Source organism: Drosophila simulans, chromosome 3R (genome assembly GCF_016746395.2).
Source record: "Drosophila simulans strain w501 chromosome 3R, Prin_Dsim_3.1, whole genome shotgun sequence".
In the NCBI taxonomy this organism is placed as follows: domain Eukaryota; kingdom Metazoa; phylum Arthropoda; class Insecta; order Diptera; family Drosophilidae; genus Drosophila; species Drosophila simulans.
The window spans coordinates 5,227,574-5,244,523 of NC_052523.2; the positions used below are offsets into that span (position 1 = coordinate 5,227,574).

At 42.3% G+C, this 16,950-nt stretch overlaps 4 protein-coding genes across 17 annotated transcripts in view; 1 reads left to right on the top strand and 3 right to left on the bottom strand.

Moving 5' to 3' along the window:
• The first annotated feature begins 556 nt into the window (after positions 1 to 556).
• LOC6727254 lies at positions 557 to 3,725 on the top strand. The gene is made up of 3 exons (XM_002102610.4): positions 557 to 2,094; positions 3,175 to 3,354; positions 3,455 to 3,725. Exons 1-3 carry the CDS (start codon positions 2,067 to 2,069, stop codon positions 3,487 to 3,489), a joined length of 243 nt encoding a protein of 80 aa, XP_002102646.1. The 5' UTR covers positions 557 to 2,066; the 3' UTR covers positions 3,490 to 3,725.
• Positions 3,726 to 3,997: 272 nt separating this feature from the next.
• LOC6727255 (ralA-binding protein 1) lies at positions 3,998 to 7,111 on the bottom strand. Its single transcript, XM_016175774.3, has 4 exons — positions 6,902 to 7,111; positions 6,702 to 6,834; positions 5,763 to 6,647; positions 3,998 to 5,338 (listed from the first exon to the last, which is right to left on the bottom strand). The coding sequence occupies exons 1-4, from the start codon at positions 6,996 to 6,998 to the stop codon at positions 4,576 to 4,578; spliced, it is 1,878 nt and encodes a 625-aa protein (XP_016033761.1). The 5' UTR covers positions 6,999 to 7,111; the 3' UTR covers positions 3,998 to 4,575.
• Positions 7,112 to 7,544: 433 nt separating this feature from the next.
• LOC6727256 lies at positions 7,545 to 8,770 on the bottom strand. Its single transcript, XM_016175773.3, has 3 exons — positions 8,614 to 8,770; positions 8,259 to 8,455; positions 7,545 to 8,185 (listed from the first exon to the last, which is right to left on the bottom strand). Exons 2-3 carry the CDS (start codon positions 8,390 to 8,392, stop codon positions 7,930 to 7,932), a joined length of 390 nt encoding a protein of 129 aa, XP_016033762.1. The 5' UTR covers positions 8,393 to 8,455; positions 8,614 to 8,770; the 3' UTR covers positions 7,545 to 7,929.
• Positions 8,771 to 8,968: 198 nt separating this feature from the next.
• Positions 8,969 to 16,950, bottom strand: part of LOC6727257 (sodium/calcium exchanger 3) — a 39,099-nt gene continuing 31,117 nt past the window's right edge. For 7 of the 14 annotated variants that reach the window (XM_016175768.3, XM_016175772.3, XM_016175766.3 and 4 more), the window contains 9 exons: positions 16,346 to 16,437; positions 15,087 to 15,125; positions 13,961 to 13,990; positions 13,165 to 13,313; positions 12,572 to 12,671; positions 12,386 to 12,505; positions 12,171 to 12,329; positions 11,934 to 12,105; positions 8,969 to 11,706 (listed from right to left, as the gene is read on the bottom strand). In XM_016175768.3, the coding sequence (XP_016033768.1) occupies positions 11,502 to 11,706; positions 11,934 to 12,105; positions 12,171 to 12,329; positions 12,386 to 12,505; positions 12,572 to 12,671; positions 13,165 to 13,313; positions 13,961 to 13,990; positions 15,087 to 15,125; positions 16,346 to 16,437 (1,066 nt within the window). In that variant the 3' untranslated portion in view covers positions 8,969 to 11,501. The other 7 variants (XM_016175771.3, XM_044923269.1, XM_039295033.2 and 4 more) reach the window with 7 other exon arrangements.

A 16,950-nucleotide genomic window follows, 5' to 3' on the forward strand; every position in this document is an offset into this window, starting at 1 on the left:
GGAATGGGGATTCATTGTGGTATATTGATACACATAATGCAGATAGGTAAAACCGAACTTTATTCTTTTCGCCTTGACTTCATTTGTTTACCATGCAATTGTTTACATTCGGTAGGTAATACCCCGTGTAAACCACCATACCGCCAATTGATAATGTTTTTTTCGCGGCGAATGCGACTTAACGCTGCCTGCGTAGTCGGCAGCTGATAAGTCTGAAAATTCCAAAAATCTTAATGGAAATGCTAAATCCAATGCGTCGCGTATCCATAAATAACAAGCGTAATATACATTCGTATCTGTATCTGGGGGGAAGCAGCATCAAAGAAAATTCATAGACACTGCCGAGTGGAGTGAACTCGTGGCCATCGCAAACTGAAACAAATAATTTTCATATTTTTTGCCCTGCTTTCTTTTTTTTCTTTTATATTTTTATTTCGTCTTATTTGTACTGCGACGACCTGACTCTCCCGCTCTGTAGAGCTCCATGGAGCTCTCAGATTGCGATAAGCGTGTGCCGAGTCTGTTCGGAAATGCTGACGAAATTTTGAACGATTTTCGAAGCATCGCGAGCATCTCAGTATTGAGCGGTACGTGAACCAATTGACAGCGGTCAGCGATGAGGAGCAAACTTTTTAGTGACTGCATAAATACATGAATAATTCAAACTCAAAAAACCCAGCAGCAACAACAAGCTGGTCCACGACAACGTGACCTGCCTGTAGAGTTATCGATCAAACGACCGACCCGACCGATCCATCGATCCACCGATCTACCGATCTACCCATCCGATTTCGGAGCCCTGCCCCGCTTCATCTGGCGTATTCCAGCCCAGCTAAAAGCAGCCGCATCCCGCACCATTCCCAATACCAAATACAAAATACAAAATACAAAATACCCAATAACCAATACCCAATACCAAAGGAAAAAACACAATAAAACAATCTGAAATCAGAAATCAACTACAGGCGAAATGTGCGGAGAAACAAAAAGAAAATTAAAGACGACGACACGAGCGTAAATTTTTTTAGCATGAAAAAATTCTATAAAACTAACAGGCACTGTGTGGTCGGACATCATTCGTGCGCTACGACGGCAGACGACAGCCGCAGATACAGATACAGATACGGATACCGAGATACAGATTCAGATACCAAATACCGAGATACAGATAGCCGGTCGGACGGACAGGCCCTGATTGATTGATTGCCGAACCCGGCCCCATCTCCTGCCCAAAAAATCCAAAATCAAAGCCCAAAACCAAACCCAAACCAGACTCAAAATCTCTCTGCATCAAAGTATCTGCAACAGCAACAGCAACAGCACCGTCATCGGCATCGGCATCGGCATCGACATCCCAGCATCCAACCAACATCTAACAGCGGTCAGCATCCCAGCATACCAATACCAATCCGATACGAATCCCAGTCCCAGCGGACATCGTCCAGCCGCCAAGCCATCAATCAGTCAACCGAGTCACCGCGTCAGTTAGTCAATCGAATCGACTAGCCAGCCCACTCGACTTTTGCTTTTGCTGGCTGGAGGATATCTTCGGTCGGCGCTTTAGTTTCAGTTCGCATTTGGACGCGTGCTGTGCGGCCTCGCCGATAGAGAGATTCGGATCGGAACGGAATCGGAATTCTGAATTCTCAGTACTCAGCTCTCAGTACTCAGTGCTAAGTTCTCAGTTCTTAACGCTCAATTCTCAGTTATGAGCTCTACATTCTGAATCAGAATTAGAATTAGAATCAGAATCAGAAAGGAAAAAGAATCGTGCGCGAATTAATCTACAACGTAACGAGAACCAAAACACTGCCGCACACACGTGTCTGAAGTTCAGTGACAAGCCCCAAATCAGGCGTCTATATTCAATTGAATATATATAAATCGTGAAATCGTAAAACAATTTTAATCAGCTAGAAACCAAGCGCAGGCACGGCATAATTAATTCGTCTGACCCGCAAAGTTCTTGCAAAGCAAATACGATTGTGCAAAGTGTTGGCCATCGCATCGTTAAAGTGAAAACTACTCCTCCAGCCAATCCGAAAACTAAATCAACTAGTAACAGCATGAAGCTCTCAGCAGTATTGTTGGCCAGTAAGTATATAGTTTAAACTAATTGCTGGGAAAGATTAAAGATACACCGAAATCCTCGCTGTGCACTGAATCACATTTCGCGACGTGAGATGAAAGAAAAGCAGGATTTATGTGGAATTTTGTGTCATTAAAATATAATTATTTTCCCTGGGGGTTCATTTCTGTTTAATTTGAAGAAATTCCAAACATTTTTATGTTAAATAAACAACATCTTTACGACCCTTTCTAAGAAAATTTGGTATGCTTTAAACTTAATTTTTATGTTTGCTAAAAATGCGAGGTCAAACTAGTGTATATACAATTCATTTGGCACAGGGTTTAACATTTAAAGCATTCTTATCAATAAAAAATAAATAAATCAATTTCAAGTGTATAACTGAGCGACTCTCCTTGAAAACATTTAAATCGCATTCATTAATTCTTCCAAATACTATATAAGGGGTTTTCCCAAAAATATATTAAATTGTATACAATTCAATTTAAATTTATGTGAATGTATGCATGTATCTTACAGCTTCTGAGTTTTGCAAATAAATGTGTGATGATCAGAACTTCTGCGTCAAAAAAAGGTAACCCACAAAGTGGAGACCCTAAACTGCAAAATCGCGTGATAGGAGGCTGAAACTTACGTAGCTTACATAAAGAAAACGATTTCGAAATACAATGAAGAGTATTTTGCACAGGCCCAATGAACTTCATTCATTTGCAATCGCAAACCTATGAATGGAAAATTTCATACTTCGATTGAGTCATTGGGTTAGACACCCCAGCAACGCAGCTCGGTAGTGCGGACTTGGTTCCGTTGCGTGCCAGCATGGCTAATTGGGTATGCAGCGCTAATTCCAGGGTACGTCAATCGCCCCTCCCATAGGAAAGTCAGGCACTCCGATTCGTTGGCATTGCCAGACGCTCTGGCGTCGCGGAGAATCAATGGGCGGACATGGGCGATGTGATTGTGGGTGATATCATGGGCGATGGGCTGATCAGGGCACTTTGTATGCGGGCCCGGCTGACGGGCAGTGGTTCTTTCGCACGCCTCCTGCCTAACTAATTGGGTCTGATGCCTCCGTCTATTTATAGTGGCGCTGTTCGCCCTCTCGCTGGTCCAGTGCCTCGGCCTGCCCGATCCCAGCACCAAGTGCGTCATGGAGTGCGACACGCAGGAGTACCGATCCATTTGCGCTGCGGACGACAAGGGCTCCACCAAGACCTATCGCAATCTGTGCGTGATGAAGACGGAAAATTGTCTCCAGAATGCAAGTAAGTGTAGATGATTTAACCCACATTACTACCATCAAATATTATTACAATTATCTACAAATGATTATTAATTAAAACCCTTTCTCGTGCTCTTCCTTAGACTTTCAAAAGATCAGCGACAAGGAGTGTCCGTAGAGCTATGGATCCATTGATCTGTAGTCCAGCGGAAATAACTTAATCATGGAGGAGAACGAGTTGTCGCGGTTTGGCATTCCGGAGGACTCATCTTTCTCGCGTGGTATTTGTGTGTGATATTTTTAAGTTGTACTTCAACGGAATACAGAAAACACGCCCCGAACGTAATGCATAATGATAATGTATTCTAAAATTATTAATAATAAATATTAAATAAAATAATCGTAACACGCAAAGCCCACCTCGGTTCCTTGACCATCACAATGTTGACAAGGCGTAATAGGCGATGATGTCATTTCCGTTTCACCCCAACGAACAGCCAATCCGTCGTCTAAACATCTTCTAATCGGTGCCCTGTATTTCTCGGATTGGAATTAAGTCATCAGACCGATTTAGAAAATCGGATCTTGATTATCAGCACACACAAACGCAGCTGCTTTACCGGCTTTTACAAAATGTTTCGAGGGGACATATTTCGGTGTAATTCAGTTCAGTACAGAAAAATCAATTTTGAGTTTGTTTTCTCATTTAATTTTTGAAAGCAATAAAGTTGTCTAACAAGATTTCTTTGGGGCTTTGCGCCGTTTAACAGTAATTATAGTTTGAACAAAGCATTTGATCGCAAGTAGACATTGAGATTTAAAATTGGTAACCCTATATACATACATATATTTCGGTGGGTCAAATTTGAAACCAGCTCGTCATTTCCAAATAAACAATAAACTGACTTTAGGCGCGTTTTTCAAATCAGCAGTATTTTATATGAACTTAAACTTCTCATATATTCCAATTCACAAAGGACACCGTTTAAAACCGTGACTGCTTTTGAAGATAAATGATTTATCAAAAAACTTTACATGTTTATTCATTCGAATACTTTAGATATGTGACATAGAAATGTCTTCTTTTAAAACTTATTGATTTGACAGTCGAAAAAATAAACTACGAATCTTAGAAACCTGCTATGATTGCCTAGTTGACCTTTCCTGTTTCTTTGGAAATGTGACCATTTAGTTTCCGGAATAGGAACTTAGTTATATCCCTCAAATTGACCCAGCCAAGTAATACATTAATCGAATTAATACATTAAAACTGCTGGAGTCGCAGCTCCACTTGAAGAGCAATACAGGCCCGTCGTTCCTCCTTTAGTTCCATGCCCAGCATATTCTTCTTGTGCTCCAGCAGCGCATTCTCCCGTGTATAGTGCTCGATTATTCGCTCATAGTCGGATTCTGGGGGAGCCTGAGATCCCGAGGCCAAGGAGGCCATTTGACTGTTTATTGACTGCTGCTCGTACAGCTGCTTGAGCCTATAGACTTCGTTGCGCTCGGCGACGATACGTGCTTTTAGTTCATTCTGCCATTCCATCAGCTCGTCATATTCAATTTGCAGCCGCAGCAAATTTTCGCGGTGCGGATTTGACTTGGGGAGCAAAATAAAGCCAGTGCTGGGATCAATAGTAAAATCGTTGGGAGCATCTTTCGGAGTTAGTGTATCGGTTTTTGGCTCTTCCTGGGAAATACTGTTGTTCGTAGATACGGCCGGAGTGACTGATGGTTTGGAATCAGTGGTATCTTCACTGGCTACCGCGGGCGGAGCACTGCTGCTGTTGTCTACTTCCTCCGCAGTCTTTTCCTGTTTCTTCTCAAAAGTGCGTAGTTTCCGCTTCAGCTGGGTAATGATGCGCTGCACTTCCCACAGCTGTTCCTCTCGTTTCTTGGTAATGAACCCGGCGTTCATTTCGCTGTGGATCTGGGACAGGAGGCTGTCTTGCTTGCGCAACTCCGTCTGGATGTCCTCCGGCGTATCCGGAAGCTTTGGGCTGGCCGATGTTAACGGGGGCACATACCTAAGAGATGACAATTTAGTCAGATGATAACTTTGTTTAAATGTGTGCCATTCTGCCTGATTAGGAAACTGGGGATACGCGGAAAGCGCTTCTGTTTACGGGGTAATGTGCTCATCCTCGGTAGCAAAAAAATCGACTAAATCTGGGGACTTTTATAGCAGCAATCTTATCAAATGACAACAGTGGTGGGAATTGTCTGGGTTTGTATTAGTACCTATTATATTATCATATCATATTCAAACCAATTTATATCATATGAATATGGAAACCAGACACTAACAGTTTAGTAGTTAACTTCTTAGCAATGATTTCGATTCGACTTGTGACTTAACTTTAGTTGTTAGATGTGGTCTTCTCTTTTACCAACACAAAGGTACTTAGATATTTCCCACCACTGTTATCCGGCTAGCCGGTGTTTGCTCACTTTATCAGCTGGACGTCTGCGAACAAGTTGTTGCAGTGGCAGAGTAGGGCCACCATTAGTCGGTGAGACATCTGGAGCGTCGGACTGAGCAACATAGCCAGGGACTGAGCGTTGAGCTTATTGTGTCTTTCCTGCTGGATCACCGCGTCGAAGTGGAGCAGCACCCACGCCAAGAGGGTGCGGTTGCACTTGGGCAACTGTTCAAGCAGCTGCTGCAGCTCTGCCTGCTGCGTGGTTACCTTCGGATGAGAGGCTACCTCCTCAAAGCGGGCCACCAGATCGGTGGTCAGCAGTGGCTCCGGCAGTTCGCGCAGGAAGAGCTTCAGCAGACTGCAGGCGGTAGGCAGGTTGAGCTCATCAACGGCGGAGTCGTGCTCCCGGTTGTTGTACAACCGCTTAAAGTGCATCAGACGCGTCTTGATGGGCTCAATCTTGTAGATCTGCTCACACTTCAGGTGATCCTGCAGGAAGTCGATGCAGTCGCGCACAACCAGGGGAATGTCCACGCCGTCGTGGCAGCGGGATCGTTCGGTGGCCAAGCTGACGGACACCCCGAAGACGGGATATCCAAGTGCCAGCACTTCCTCGGCGGCGGAGGCGTCGTCCTGCTGTTGCGACAGCTGCTTGCTCTTCTTATCCTTTTTGTCCTTCTTGTCAGCCTTCTTGTCCTTTTCCTTGCGCTTCTCCTCCTTGTCCTTCTTCTTGGGCTCATCACGGTCCTTGTCCTTATCCCGCTCTTTCTCCTTGACCTTGTGGGAGACGGAAGGCTCCTCCTCCGCGTGCTTCGAGTCTTTTTCGGACTTGTCCCGGGACTTTTCCCGCTTCTCCTTGCTCTTGGAGCTGGTGAACTTGAAGGTCTTTGACTTTTTCGACTTGGATGGACTTCTGAGAATAAAGAAAAAATATTACTAGTCTCTGGGTCAGCTGACATGCACCCACTTGGTGTCCAGCTCTTCCTCCGGCGAGCTCTCGCCCTCCAGAGCGGCGTATCCTCGATCCTTGCCCTTTTCCTTCTTGTCCTTGCGCCGGCCGATCAACAAGTCCTTCTTGCTGTGGTCATGATCCTCACTAACTGCAAAGGCAAGGTGAGTCCATTGATTTTTTCCCAGCTTACGCCCACATCTTTGCGCTCCACTCACAGTCGCTCTCCTCCTTGCTCTTCCTCGACTTAGCGTCCGCCGCCTCGGAGGCGTACAGCCCGGGAAACTCCTTCTCCTCGGGACTGTCGAAATCCATCACGAATAATCACTTCGCCAGCAGTAAATAAATATAAACAATTGCCGTAAACAACATATGCAACAAATAATCGATTGCTTAATCGAAATCGCCGCTGCTATCCAACACTGATTAGTGCACAGGTGGCGCTACTGTGTCATGTAGAAAAAATGTAGTAACGGTGTAGATATTTAAAAAAGTCAAATTGAAACAAGAGAGTACGCTACAGTCGAGTTCCTCAACTACAGATACCTGTTACTCAGCTGAACGAAATGCAAGCACGAGCAGCCGCTACTAGCGGCTAAATTTATTGACCAAAGGTACATATATGTCCATACAATTTAATTTATTTAAAACCTCCAAAAAAGTGGTACAAGAGTACCACATCTGTCACTACAGGATTTTGTAAATTGTGGGCACTAGAGTGGGCGTGGTGAAAATGTTTTTTGGACACGTATACAAATGCTGAAACTATTTATAAAATAAAAGGGAATCAAACCCATTTTTCAGGGTGGGGGCGGTTTGTTAACTTCTAAACTCACAGAAACCGAAACCAGAATACAGCAATGAAAAAGGACATTTCGTTTATTAAGTTAAATAATATTCATATATTTATGTATATATTTGATTAAATTAATACGTTTTCGACACAGTGTTCTTAATGGGGTCGGAAACTCTTCCATATACCTGATGCATTCTTTTTACTTTACGAGTAGGCGGTTGTATAGCAAATAAGTTAATCAGTATAATTATTTCACCACCAATCAATTCCGCGGTGCATCGCTTATCACTCAGCTGGAGTAGGGGTAAAGAGTAGAGAGGTGGAGGATTAGGTCGCATCCATTACCGGCAAGCCAAACAAATGCTAATAGTGCGAACTGATGCGGCTGATGCAATTTCGCCCGGTGGATTGCGGCATCTCCAAAATGCTACGCAGATTAGCTTGCGGCCACTATAAACTGGCCATCAGCAGTTGGGAGCCGTTGAGAGCCAAGGATAGTGGCGTGGCCATCGTTGTCGTGGTCGCGTTTCCGCTAATTGCTCTATTTGGCAGACAGACACTGCCGGAATAGGCCATAACCAGTCCGGCAATCAGGGTCAGCAGGAAAGTCAGGCCCAGGAGCCCGCAGCTGAGCCGCCGCACGGCCTGCCACCAGGGATCCAGAGCGAAGCGCTGGAGCTCCTCCAGCGTCAGTCCGTAGGAATAGCTGCGAAAGAAGCGGGCAGGCGGCACTGTGTAACGAAGTTATTTTTTAATGAAATGCGACGGAAAGCGTTTACTCAGCAGTTGTGAAAATGGGCTCATAATCCTTTGGATCCTTCCCCGTCGCGGGCACAACAATGATGTGCTGTTGCTGCCGCTGCTGATGTCCTTGTTGCGTTGCCAGAAGCGCTGTCTTCTCGTTGCAGGACATATTTGCCGTGAGGTATCCTGGATGTGTGCCGAACAAGGGTATACGCAGTTAATGTAACTTTATCTGTAACAATAAATTAAAATAATAATAATAATAAACTTTATTCAAATGACTGATGATTGATATATGATAACTATGACATGTATCTTTCGTTTTTATCAATAGCACCAAAGGCTCGAAAGATAACAATAGATATGAACTGGGTATTTTACAGTCCGTACCTTTTTCAGCCCTTCTCCCGGCTGGAAATTGCTCCGTTCACAACTGGCGGACTACTGGCGACTGGCTTCGTTCTGTCGCAACTTTAATTAGCTTGCAGCTGGGTTGTCTCTCCGTCCCATTGCTTTATTGCCATTGCTGTTTGTCTTTGTGCTCGGTCCGGATTCCTGTAAACAACTTTATCTCCGCGGGCCGTGGCGCTCCGCTCATCTTCCGCAACCGGCGGTTGGTCTTATCTGGAATCGCTTTTTTGGGGCATTACATAACCGCAGCAGAGAAGTCGCCTCCCCCAGTTTCCCATAGCGATAAGGATAAGCCCAAGACTTCAGGGAAGTGAAAAGATCACAGCCAGATCGATCGGTTTAATGTGTTAGTTTATTGGGATTCGGTTGGTAAACATGCACGGAATACATATATTCGTATGCCAGTAACTCTAGGGCCTAGGCTCTATTCGATTCGATAAGGTAATACGATAAGCCATATACTCCTTCGATTCTCAGAAGATCCTAGCTTTCGTTACGACAACGGGTATTTTCTTATAGTGAGTACGAGTATATATATTCAAATATGTAGCTTTCGATTGGGTATTTTCTTATAGCGTGTTGAAGTGAGAAGAGATACGGTTAGTGAGATCGGTGGATCGTCACCCCAAGCATATGCTACATAAAACTACATATGATGTGGTATTCGATCTATTCGACTATTTGCATACTTTATCGGTTTAGTAAATACGAGTATATGTTTGTAGTTGCTTTGGTTTTTGGGTAAAATCACATTCATAAGTATACATTTAAAAATGCAGGTATAATTTGAATTCGAAAAAACACGATAAGAAACAGCAAATGATTAATATTGTACAATACACATACATATTAACTGCTTCGTCTGCCCATCAAAACATATAGATATAGATTCGAATTCTATCAACTATGGTACACATATGTATGTAATTGATTTCAAAACTCGTCAAATTAATAGGGACATACAAAATTAGACATATAGATTCGAACCCTATCATTTAGTTGTGCAACTGATTTTGAAATTGTTTAAATCAATACAAAATGTTTAAGGACGCAATCAGAGTAAAGTGGAAACTATAATTTACTAAAGTAACATGCTCTTTCTCTTCATTCAGATACGCTTTCTACTCCTAGTTCTCTAGAAGTACCTACACCCTATGTCGGAAGCACTTAAATCGTTTTATTTGCCTTTGCCATTAAAGATAATCGTCTATGGGTAATTTGTTTGCATGTCTGCTTATATATCTGGTTATCCTCTGTGTCGTATTGTTACATTCACTGCTCCTCAGCACTTGCCCATATACTATTCATATACTATTCGCTTTATTCGCACTATATTGATTTCCTTGCCACGGATTTCTTACCCTGACCCTGGTCGATTTTTTGTAACCGTCTGTTAACTGCATTTATATCTCGCGATCTATGAAAAACCTAGGAGTGTTCAGACATCGTCTGAAGTTCGTTTTTAATAAGGAAAATAAAAAGGCAATGATTGAAATAAATTTAAAAAGAAATTTAATTATAATATCTAGCAGTAAACGTTGACAGTATAACTTAGTACATTATTATTTATTGATGTTTGTATATTTATTAAATTGTTTAATAGTTCGTATATGTATGCAGTAATTAATAATCAATTACGTCTAAATTTGGCGCAGTTTTCTCAACGAGTTCCCCGTATAGTTGTGTGACCCCAAATATATAATACAAATTTATGCATGTGGCTATAAATATCATTAGGCTCCTCTTCCCACCATTAATTTGCTAGAATTTTGCTATATGAAAAATAGTACAACATTATACAAAAAATATGTACCTGCTGGTTACATTTGGTTTACAATCAATTCTTGTAATTTTCCTTATTACTTCGCTATTGTTTTGGTGTTGCCTTAATATCCAGGTTTCTCTTCTTCGATACCAGCGACGTAAGCGAATAGAAAGTCTTTTTTAAGTAAATTGATTAGTGCTCACTGGTAGTACTCGTAGTTCTTTATAGTGCAGTGTGGACACACTGATGGTCTTTCTGGCTAATCGCTAACAGCTAATCGCTAGTAAGTAGTGCCGCCTTTTGCTTTGGTCAGAGTTAATGAAAGTGTTGCTAGTTGGACTTGTGTCGATAGTGTGAGGTGACTAGAACTAGTTGTCAAGGAGGCCCCTATTCAGTAGTAGTAGTTATATTTGTAGTATTTGTAGTAGATGGCTAGAGGGACTGCGTTTCTTCTTGGCTAAAACCTTTAGATCTCTTCTAAAACTTACACATGTATTAAATTAACAATGGTATTCGGCAAATGGAGAGACAATATCGAGTTTGGAGTACGGAACACGATTTAAACTCTAAATGGATTCCGATTTTCCCGTTTTGATTTTATGGGGTCGATTAAGTACAGCTTTAACAAACAACAACAATGACTTAAGTTGTACACAGAATGATATAATAAATATAATCGTATTCTTTAGAAAGTAAATTAAGTATATATGGCATAACAGTAAATGATCTCGTTACGGTTACAAGATTGCTGAGCCGTGGCAGCCTTTCTGTATTTACAATTCATATATGAATAGAGACAATAATCGTAAAAATGGTTTGTATATAAGCCTGGCTTAAACCTAGTTAAACTTTTAAATTTTACTTTTAGTATTAACATAAATTTTACACAAGAAATATTTATATATCGCGCCGAGCACATTCATATATATATAAATCAATTTCATAAGTTTACATATAAAAACTGCATCTACAGCATCTTTCGATAGCATCTAAGTATCGGTTAGCTCCCTTTTCCGCCGTAAGGTTTCTTCAATTTGACGGAAAAGTCCAACGCCATTGCGAATAACCAAGCCAAAGCCAAACCAACGCGGCTGCGAGCTCCTTAAACCCGGATGACGTCGTAGGCTTCCAGTATGCATATGACCACGTAGAACACCCACAGGAACACCAGGATCGCTGCGCTGATGTACTTCGATACTTTCGGACCGCCCAGCTCGGCGCCAATGCCCTTGTGCCAGCGCCGGAACATGATGAGCATTATGGCAATCAGGGCCTCGCCGCAGAAGAGCGCCACGGCAAATCCAATGCTAGAATTACAAATTTGTTAGAATAAGGGATATTATACTTAGACACTGTAGTTAAAATACTGCAATTATTATGTTATTTCTTAAATTTAGTCAAAGACAAAATCCACTGTGCTATCCAGTCTACTTGCCCAAGTTTCAAAAATATAAGTATTTAATTTAAAGATATTTAAGTACTAATTTTGGGACAAGCACTTTAAATTTTAAAGATTTACTAAAGGATTACTCACGTTCCCGGCTCCACGTTGAAGGTCATGCCATGGGAGCTGTGGTAGACGGCGGCAATGGTCCAGGCCAGGCCGATGCCCAGGAACACGTTGACCGCATTGCTGCCCGTGACATTGCCGATGCAATTATCGGCACCCTCGTCATGTTTGGCGGCAATCATGCTGGCGAATGTATCTGGAGGGATGGGAGTCCGGTGTTTATAAAGGTTACATTTCAGCCGGCGGTTTCGGATCACTCACCTGGTATGCTTGTGCCCAGGGCGACAAACAGGATGGCCGTTACCGAGTCCTTGATGTTGAGGGCGCAGCCGAAATAGGAGGCGGCATCTCCGATGATGGCAGTGATGACGCCAATCACGAATATGGACACCACAAAGGTAACGTAGCCGCCGCAAATGTCTGCAATCGGGACGGTAGTTATAGATTGAATCCTTGGACAGGAAAAGGATACTTACCAGTGGGCGGCACAAATGCAAAGAGAACCTTCCAGAAGAGGCAGATGAAGTGGCTCACGTAGCTGAAGCAACTGGGCACCTCCTCCTCCTCATCGTCGTTATCAAACTCACTTTCATCGGCTGCAAAAGTTTGTTTGCATCATGAAAATGGATTGATTGCAAATTGAAAAAACCGAGTTGGTTTACCTGGGATAACGGTGAGGGCATCTTTGAACTGTTCCTTCCAGGATGAAGTGCCAAGGACGGCAGAAACGTTCGCTTTGGCCACCAGTTTGTCGACTGTAGCCTGAATGTGTCATAAAAGAATAATGATAATAAACTGAAGCTAACAACCTTATATACCTTCAAAAAGAACGGATTCGAAACACCCTTTAGAAAAGGCAGAGTCAAAACACAGGATTGATGGCCAACTTTTCCCCAGCTCACATTACGTATACGCCACCGACAGACAATAAGCACACACAGACCCAAAACAAACAGAGCACTCAACGTGTCATTTGGAGATTTGCACACAATTAGGTGCTTATTTGCCGTGCACCTGAGCGCTTTACGGTAACTCGATATGGCGCTCGGATAAGGACGTGGCTTTCCACCTGGGATTCATAATGGGTGCGACTGTCTCGCATTCACTTTACTGCGCGGGTGTAAATGTGAGCTGGGATTTACTGGCCGTCAAGTGAATGTGATTGTCTTTCATTAGCATTTTGAAACTATTTGGATATACGTATATATGCTAGGTGGTCAATGCAATCCAATCCAATCAAGGGTAATCCACTCACCTTGAATTCCTGGCTCTCTCGAATGCGCACATATGCGGTGGTCAGTTCTCCGTTTCTCGGCTTACTCAGCAACAGGATGCGATCCAGTTCGGTCAGATCCTGAACGGGTTTTTTCTCGACCTCCTTGATTTTGGCTGCCAATTCATCGTCTGCCAGGGAGGTGATCAAATAGTTAATCAACTGATTATGATTTAGATTAGTAAACACCGTATTGCATGCAGCCACATCCCCACAACGGAATATCTTAAGATTAGATGGAGTAAAATAGGGTATAACTAGACAGACATAGTTTGTGGTGGCATACAAACGAAGTGGTGACGGGAAATAGATAAAAAAGAGAGATTAAAGCGGGGTTTTACAAATATATATATATATATATATATACTTCAACTAAAGCACACATACGCCCCAATTAGTTCGAAACTAATTAGAAACATATGGCGGTAATGGGATGCGGGCTTTAATTGAAGAGGGGGAAGTCAACCGAAGGGGAGGATAGCAAAATCAAAAACTCATTGAAGGGTCAACATATCGTCTTGAAAATAAAAACTCTTTAAAAGCACTTTACGTTTCAGACCACTGACTTCAATGAGCTTGCGAAATGTATATATATGTAAGTGCCATCAGGATGCAATTGGGTGGAAAATAGAAATTTAAAAACTGCATATTAGACAGACAGAGACATAAGCAAAGGACAGATTTGCAGATTGACAGGCTGAAGGATTGAAGGATTGACAGAACCAGGCATGCAAAAGGTCACATCTTGACATTAGGACCCCCGATTTGAATGACTCACGAGTGGGTTCTCCGGAATGTTCGTGTTTTTCTACAGACATCGACAAAGGCGAATCGAGAATGGATGGTGTGTTTTTGGGGGTAGAGTTCAGAGAATCGTTGTTAAAAGGTCTCGAACATGTTGGATATTGCTTCAACAATCACTTTCTAAATATTCAGTTAACCAATATGCGATGACTGTGGTGGTTGGTCTTTAATCGGGTTGTTACATTTAGCTTTGGTTTTAATTCTCCAGAGGATCAAAGCACGCACACAGATACATAGATACTTGACAAGACAGAACTGAATACATCGACATGGACTTAACTTAGGTCAGAAGCCGTTCACGCTTAAACTATATTGCCTTAGGTCTAGAACACACAGATAATACACGGTAAACGGAAATCAAGAAGGAACACAAATTACGGAAACAAAAGCCAAATATCGGTTACTAATCAGCGGTTACGTGTATTACTTACAAATCGATTTGGCGATGCAGAGAGGCATGTTTGAGTGGTACCGATGATATGGATCGGTATAGATCGGGATCGGATCATATCATATCATATCAGATCGGATCGGATCGAATTCGAGCAGCAAGTCGGGGCACAGGCACACAACAATGTGGGAGGAGCGGGCACAAGCGCGTTTACAAATGTCCGCCGAGCATAGAGATAACCAAAACATTACCAAAAACTGTGACCTGGTCTAACTTTATTTCAATTGAAGACGAACCCGGCTTACTTGCTTGGTGGCTTGGTGCTTTTTTGCTTTGATTTTAAGTATTACTTTACAGAAGCTTGAAGCTTGCATTTATCAAGTGCGTGGCTGCTGCGTCGAAAAAAGCGCAATTGTTCGGGATAAATGCAGATGCAGTTACACAAACACACACAGATACTCAATGCCCAAACATTCAGATACATTTATGAATACGACACCGATATATTTTATGTACACGACGAGTGGGCTAATGGTGGTTAGTCGATCAAAATAATAGAAAACTCATGAAATGATAATGCCGACCGCTTACTAGCATCTCTCTCCATTGATCACCTTTTCTGGCATATTCACTATTAACTGAACACTTGAAATGGTCGATCGATCACGCAATATGCAAATATGTGGCAAAAGAACAGACGTTTACATACCAAAAAATCGATTGAAAAATGATTCCTTATTAGTGTCATCTGCGTGAGGATTGATCATGTGTCATTTACGGAGGCGAGTGGTTCGATTGGATTAGAGAGACAAGTATGAGGAATGTTTAATCTAGTTCATGTTATGGTCACAAGCAAATGTCGATGGTTAGTACGGGGGATCTATTGGGATGTGGTGGTGCTGCGGAGTAGGGGAACTTAGATGGACAGGATCTGATCTTTGTGGACTGAGACTAGCATTTGATTTGGGGCTACGGAGATGCGAGTGAGTTATTCTAATTGCTCTAACTTCGATGAGGAAGAAACAACACAAAATATATATTTTCTGCCCATTGCCAATAAATATATGTGGTATATCCAAAGGAAACAAATAATTGTACACAGAAGGGAATGGGGAAATAAATATTTAAGAGAAAACATAAACAGGAAGGGGTATCTTCTAAGGTTGAAACATACACAACACCTAAAAAATACGCAATTAATTTATATATATTTCTTATTCTCGTGAAATGGCAGAATTTTCAGGGTTTAACCAAAACCAAACGAATAAAATGAATTTGCACTTTTTTGCCCGCAATTTCCGCACTCGGTGAAGGAAACAAATGGAGCAGAAAGTAAATGTTACTCTCAAGAATCCGAAACCCGAAAGAGATTTTTCGCCTTTCCCCTTTTTCGTTCCACATTTCAGCGCTCTACGCTTTCGTGTTCAATTAAAATAAAATTAATTAATGCACAATTCAAGGCTTACGGTAGTGAGTGGAATCTAGAAGCATAAAGAACACAAATTAAAGACCAAAAAGTATAAAAGAACCCATGAGGCGATAGGATGCGAAAAGACATACGAAACCAGGTAACAATTTGGTTCAATTCAAATTGGAATTTCCAATTTATAAAGTTTTCGTTTCATTTTTCTGTTCTCGTTCATTTGGGCTTTTCCACCTGTTTTTAATATTCGGGGTCAAAGCGAAAGAGTCAGAAGGGGTTGGAGTTGGGGGCTGGGTATATAGGTATATGGGAACATGGGGCTAAAAGTTTGGGTGCTGAAGTGTTGGTGTCCCGGGTGTCGCAGGTTGAACTTCTCAACAGGACAGATAAGAACTTGTGCCGTCTTCGGTGCACTGATGCCGGGCTGCTTTCACGTAATTGGTTAGCATTTTGGGTGGGTGGAATTCGGGGGACTTTTGGATTGCGGATGGGGTTTCTGGGTTCTTTGGGTACGTATCTTCTGTCGCCGTGTGGCCAAAACTCACCTGGCGCCAATCGAGGTTCTCCGATATGCACCTTGAAGCTGACGTCCTTCTCGTAGCTGCTCTCCTCCAGGATGAACAGATCGATGAATTTCCTGCAAGAGATTAGGACGCAGGGATTAATCTTAGATTCAGGACAACAAAATGGGTTGTGGTGTGAAGTGGTAAGTGACCGCATACAAGACGAGAGCCTTGGCCCCATTGATTAATGTCATTGACTTGGCTAAAATGGCCACAATCTTGACACTCGAAACGGGGATCTAAATTTATTAGGCGTCATTAAATGCGCAACTGAGGCATTTTTGCCCCGCCCACCCATTTCCAATCATTCTTTAAGCAAATTTTGTAAATAAGAAATACATTACGTATACGCCCGATTGGACATTTTGCGAACATAAATATTTACATTATAAATGTGCTCAAAGGCGATTCGATTTATAATTGCTTTAAAGAATTTATTATTATTATGCTTAGCAATTAAGTTCCGAGTTTGTTTACCTTCAATGCGGTTTTGCGAGCGATAGCGATAAGTTCAAGTGGCCAAACACGTTGGCAAACTTTAAGATTTGCGTATTCAACAGTTGCAGCTTAGCTGCTTGCCACTCATT

Coding starts and splice junctions, on each gene's coding strand:
- LOC6727254 (XM_002102610.4), top strand. CDS start 2,067: ATGAAGCTCTCAGCAGTATTGTTGGCCA. Junction 2,095..3,174: donor CTCAGCAGTATTGTTGGCCA/GTAAGTATATAG, acceptor GTCTATTTATAG/TGGCGCTGTTCGCCCTCTCG. Junction 3,355..3,454: donor AAATTGTCTCCAGAATGCAA/GTAAGTGTAGAT, acceptor GCTCTTCCTTAG/ACTTTCAAAAGATCAGCGAC.
- LOC6727255 (XM_016175774.3), bottom strand. CDS start 6,998: ATGGATTTCGACAGTCCCGAGGAGAAGGAGTTTCCCGGGCTGTACGCC. Junction 6,835..6,901: donor GAGCAAGGAGGAGAGCGACT/GTGAGTGGAGCG, acceptor TTGCCTTTGCAG/TTAGTGAGGATCATGACCAC. Junction 6,648..6,701: donor GAGGAAGAGCTGGACACCAA/GTGGGTGCATGT, acceptor CTTTATTCTCAG/AAGTCCATCCAAGTCGAAAA.
- LOC6727256 (XM_016175773.3), bottom strand. CDS start 8,392: ATGTCCTGCAACGAGAAGACAGCGCTTCTGGCAACGCAACAAGGACAT. Junction 8,186..8,258: donor CCCATTTTCACAACTGCTGA/GTAAACGCTTTC, acceptor CTTCTTTCGCAG/CTATTCCTACGGACTGACGC.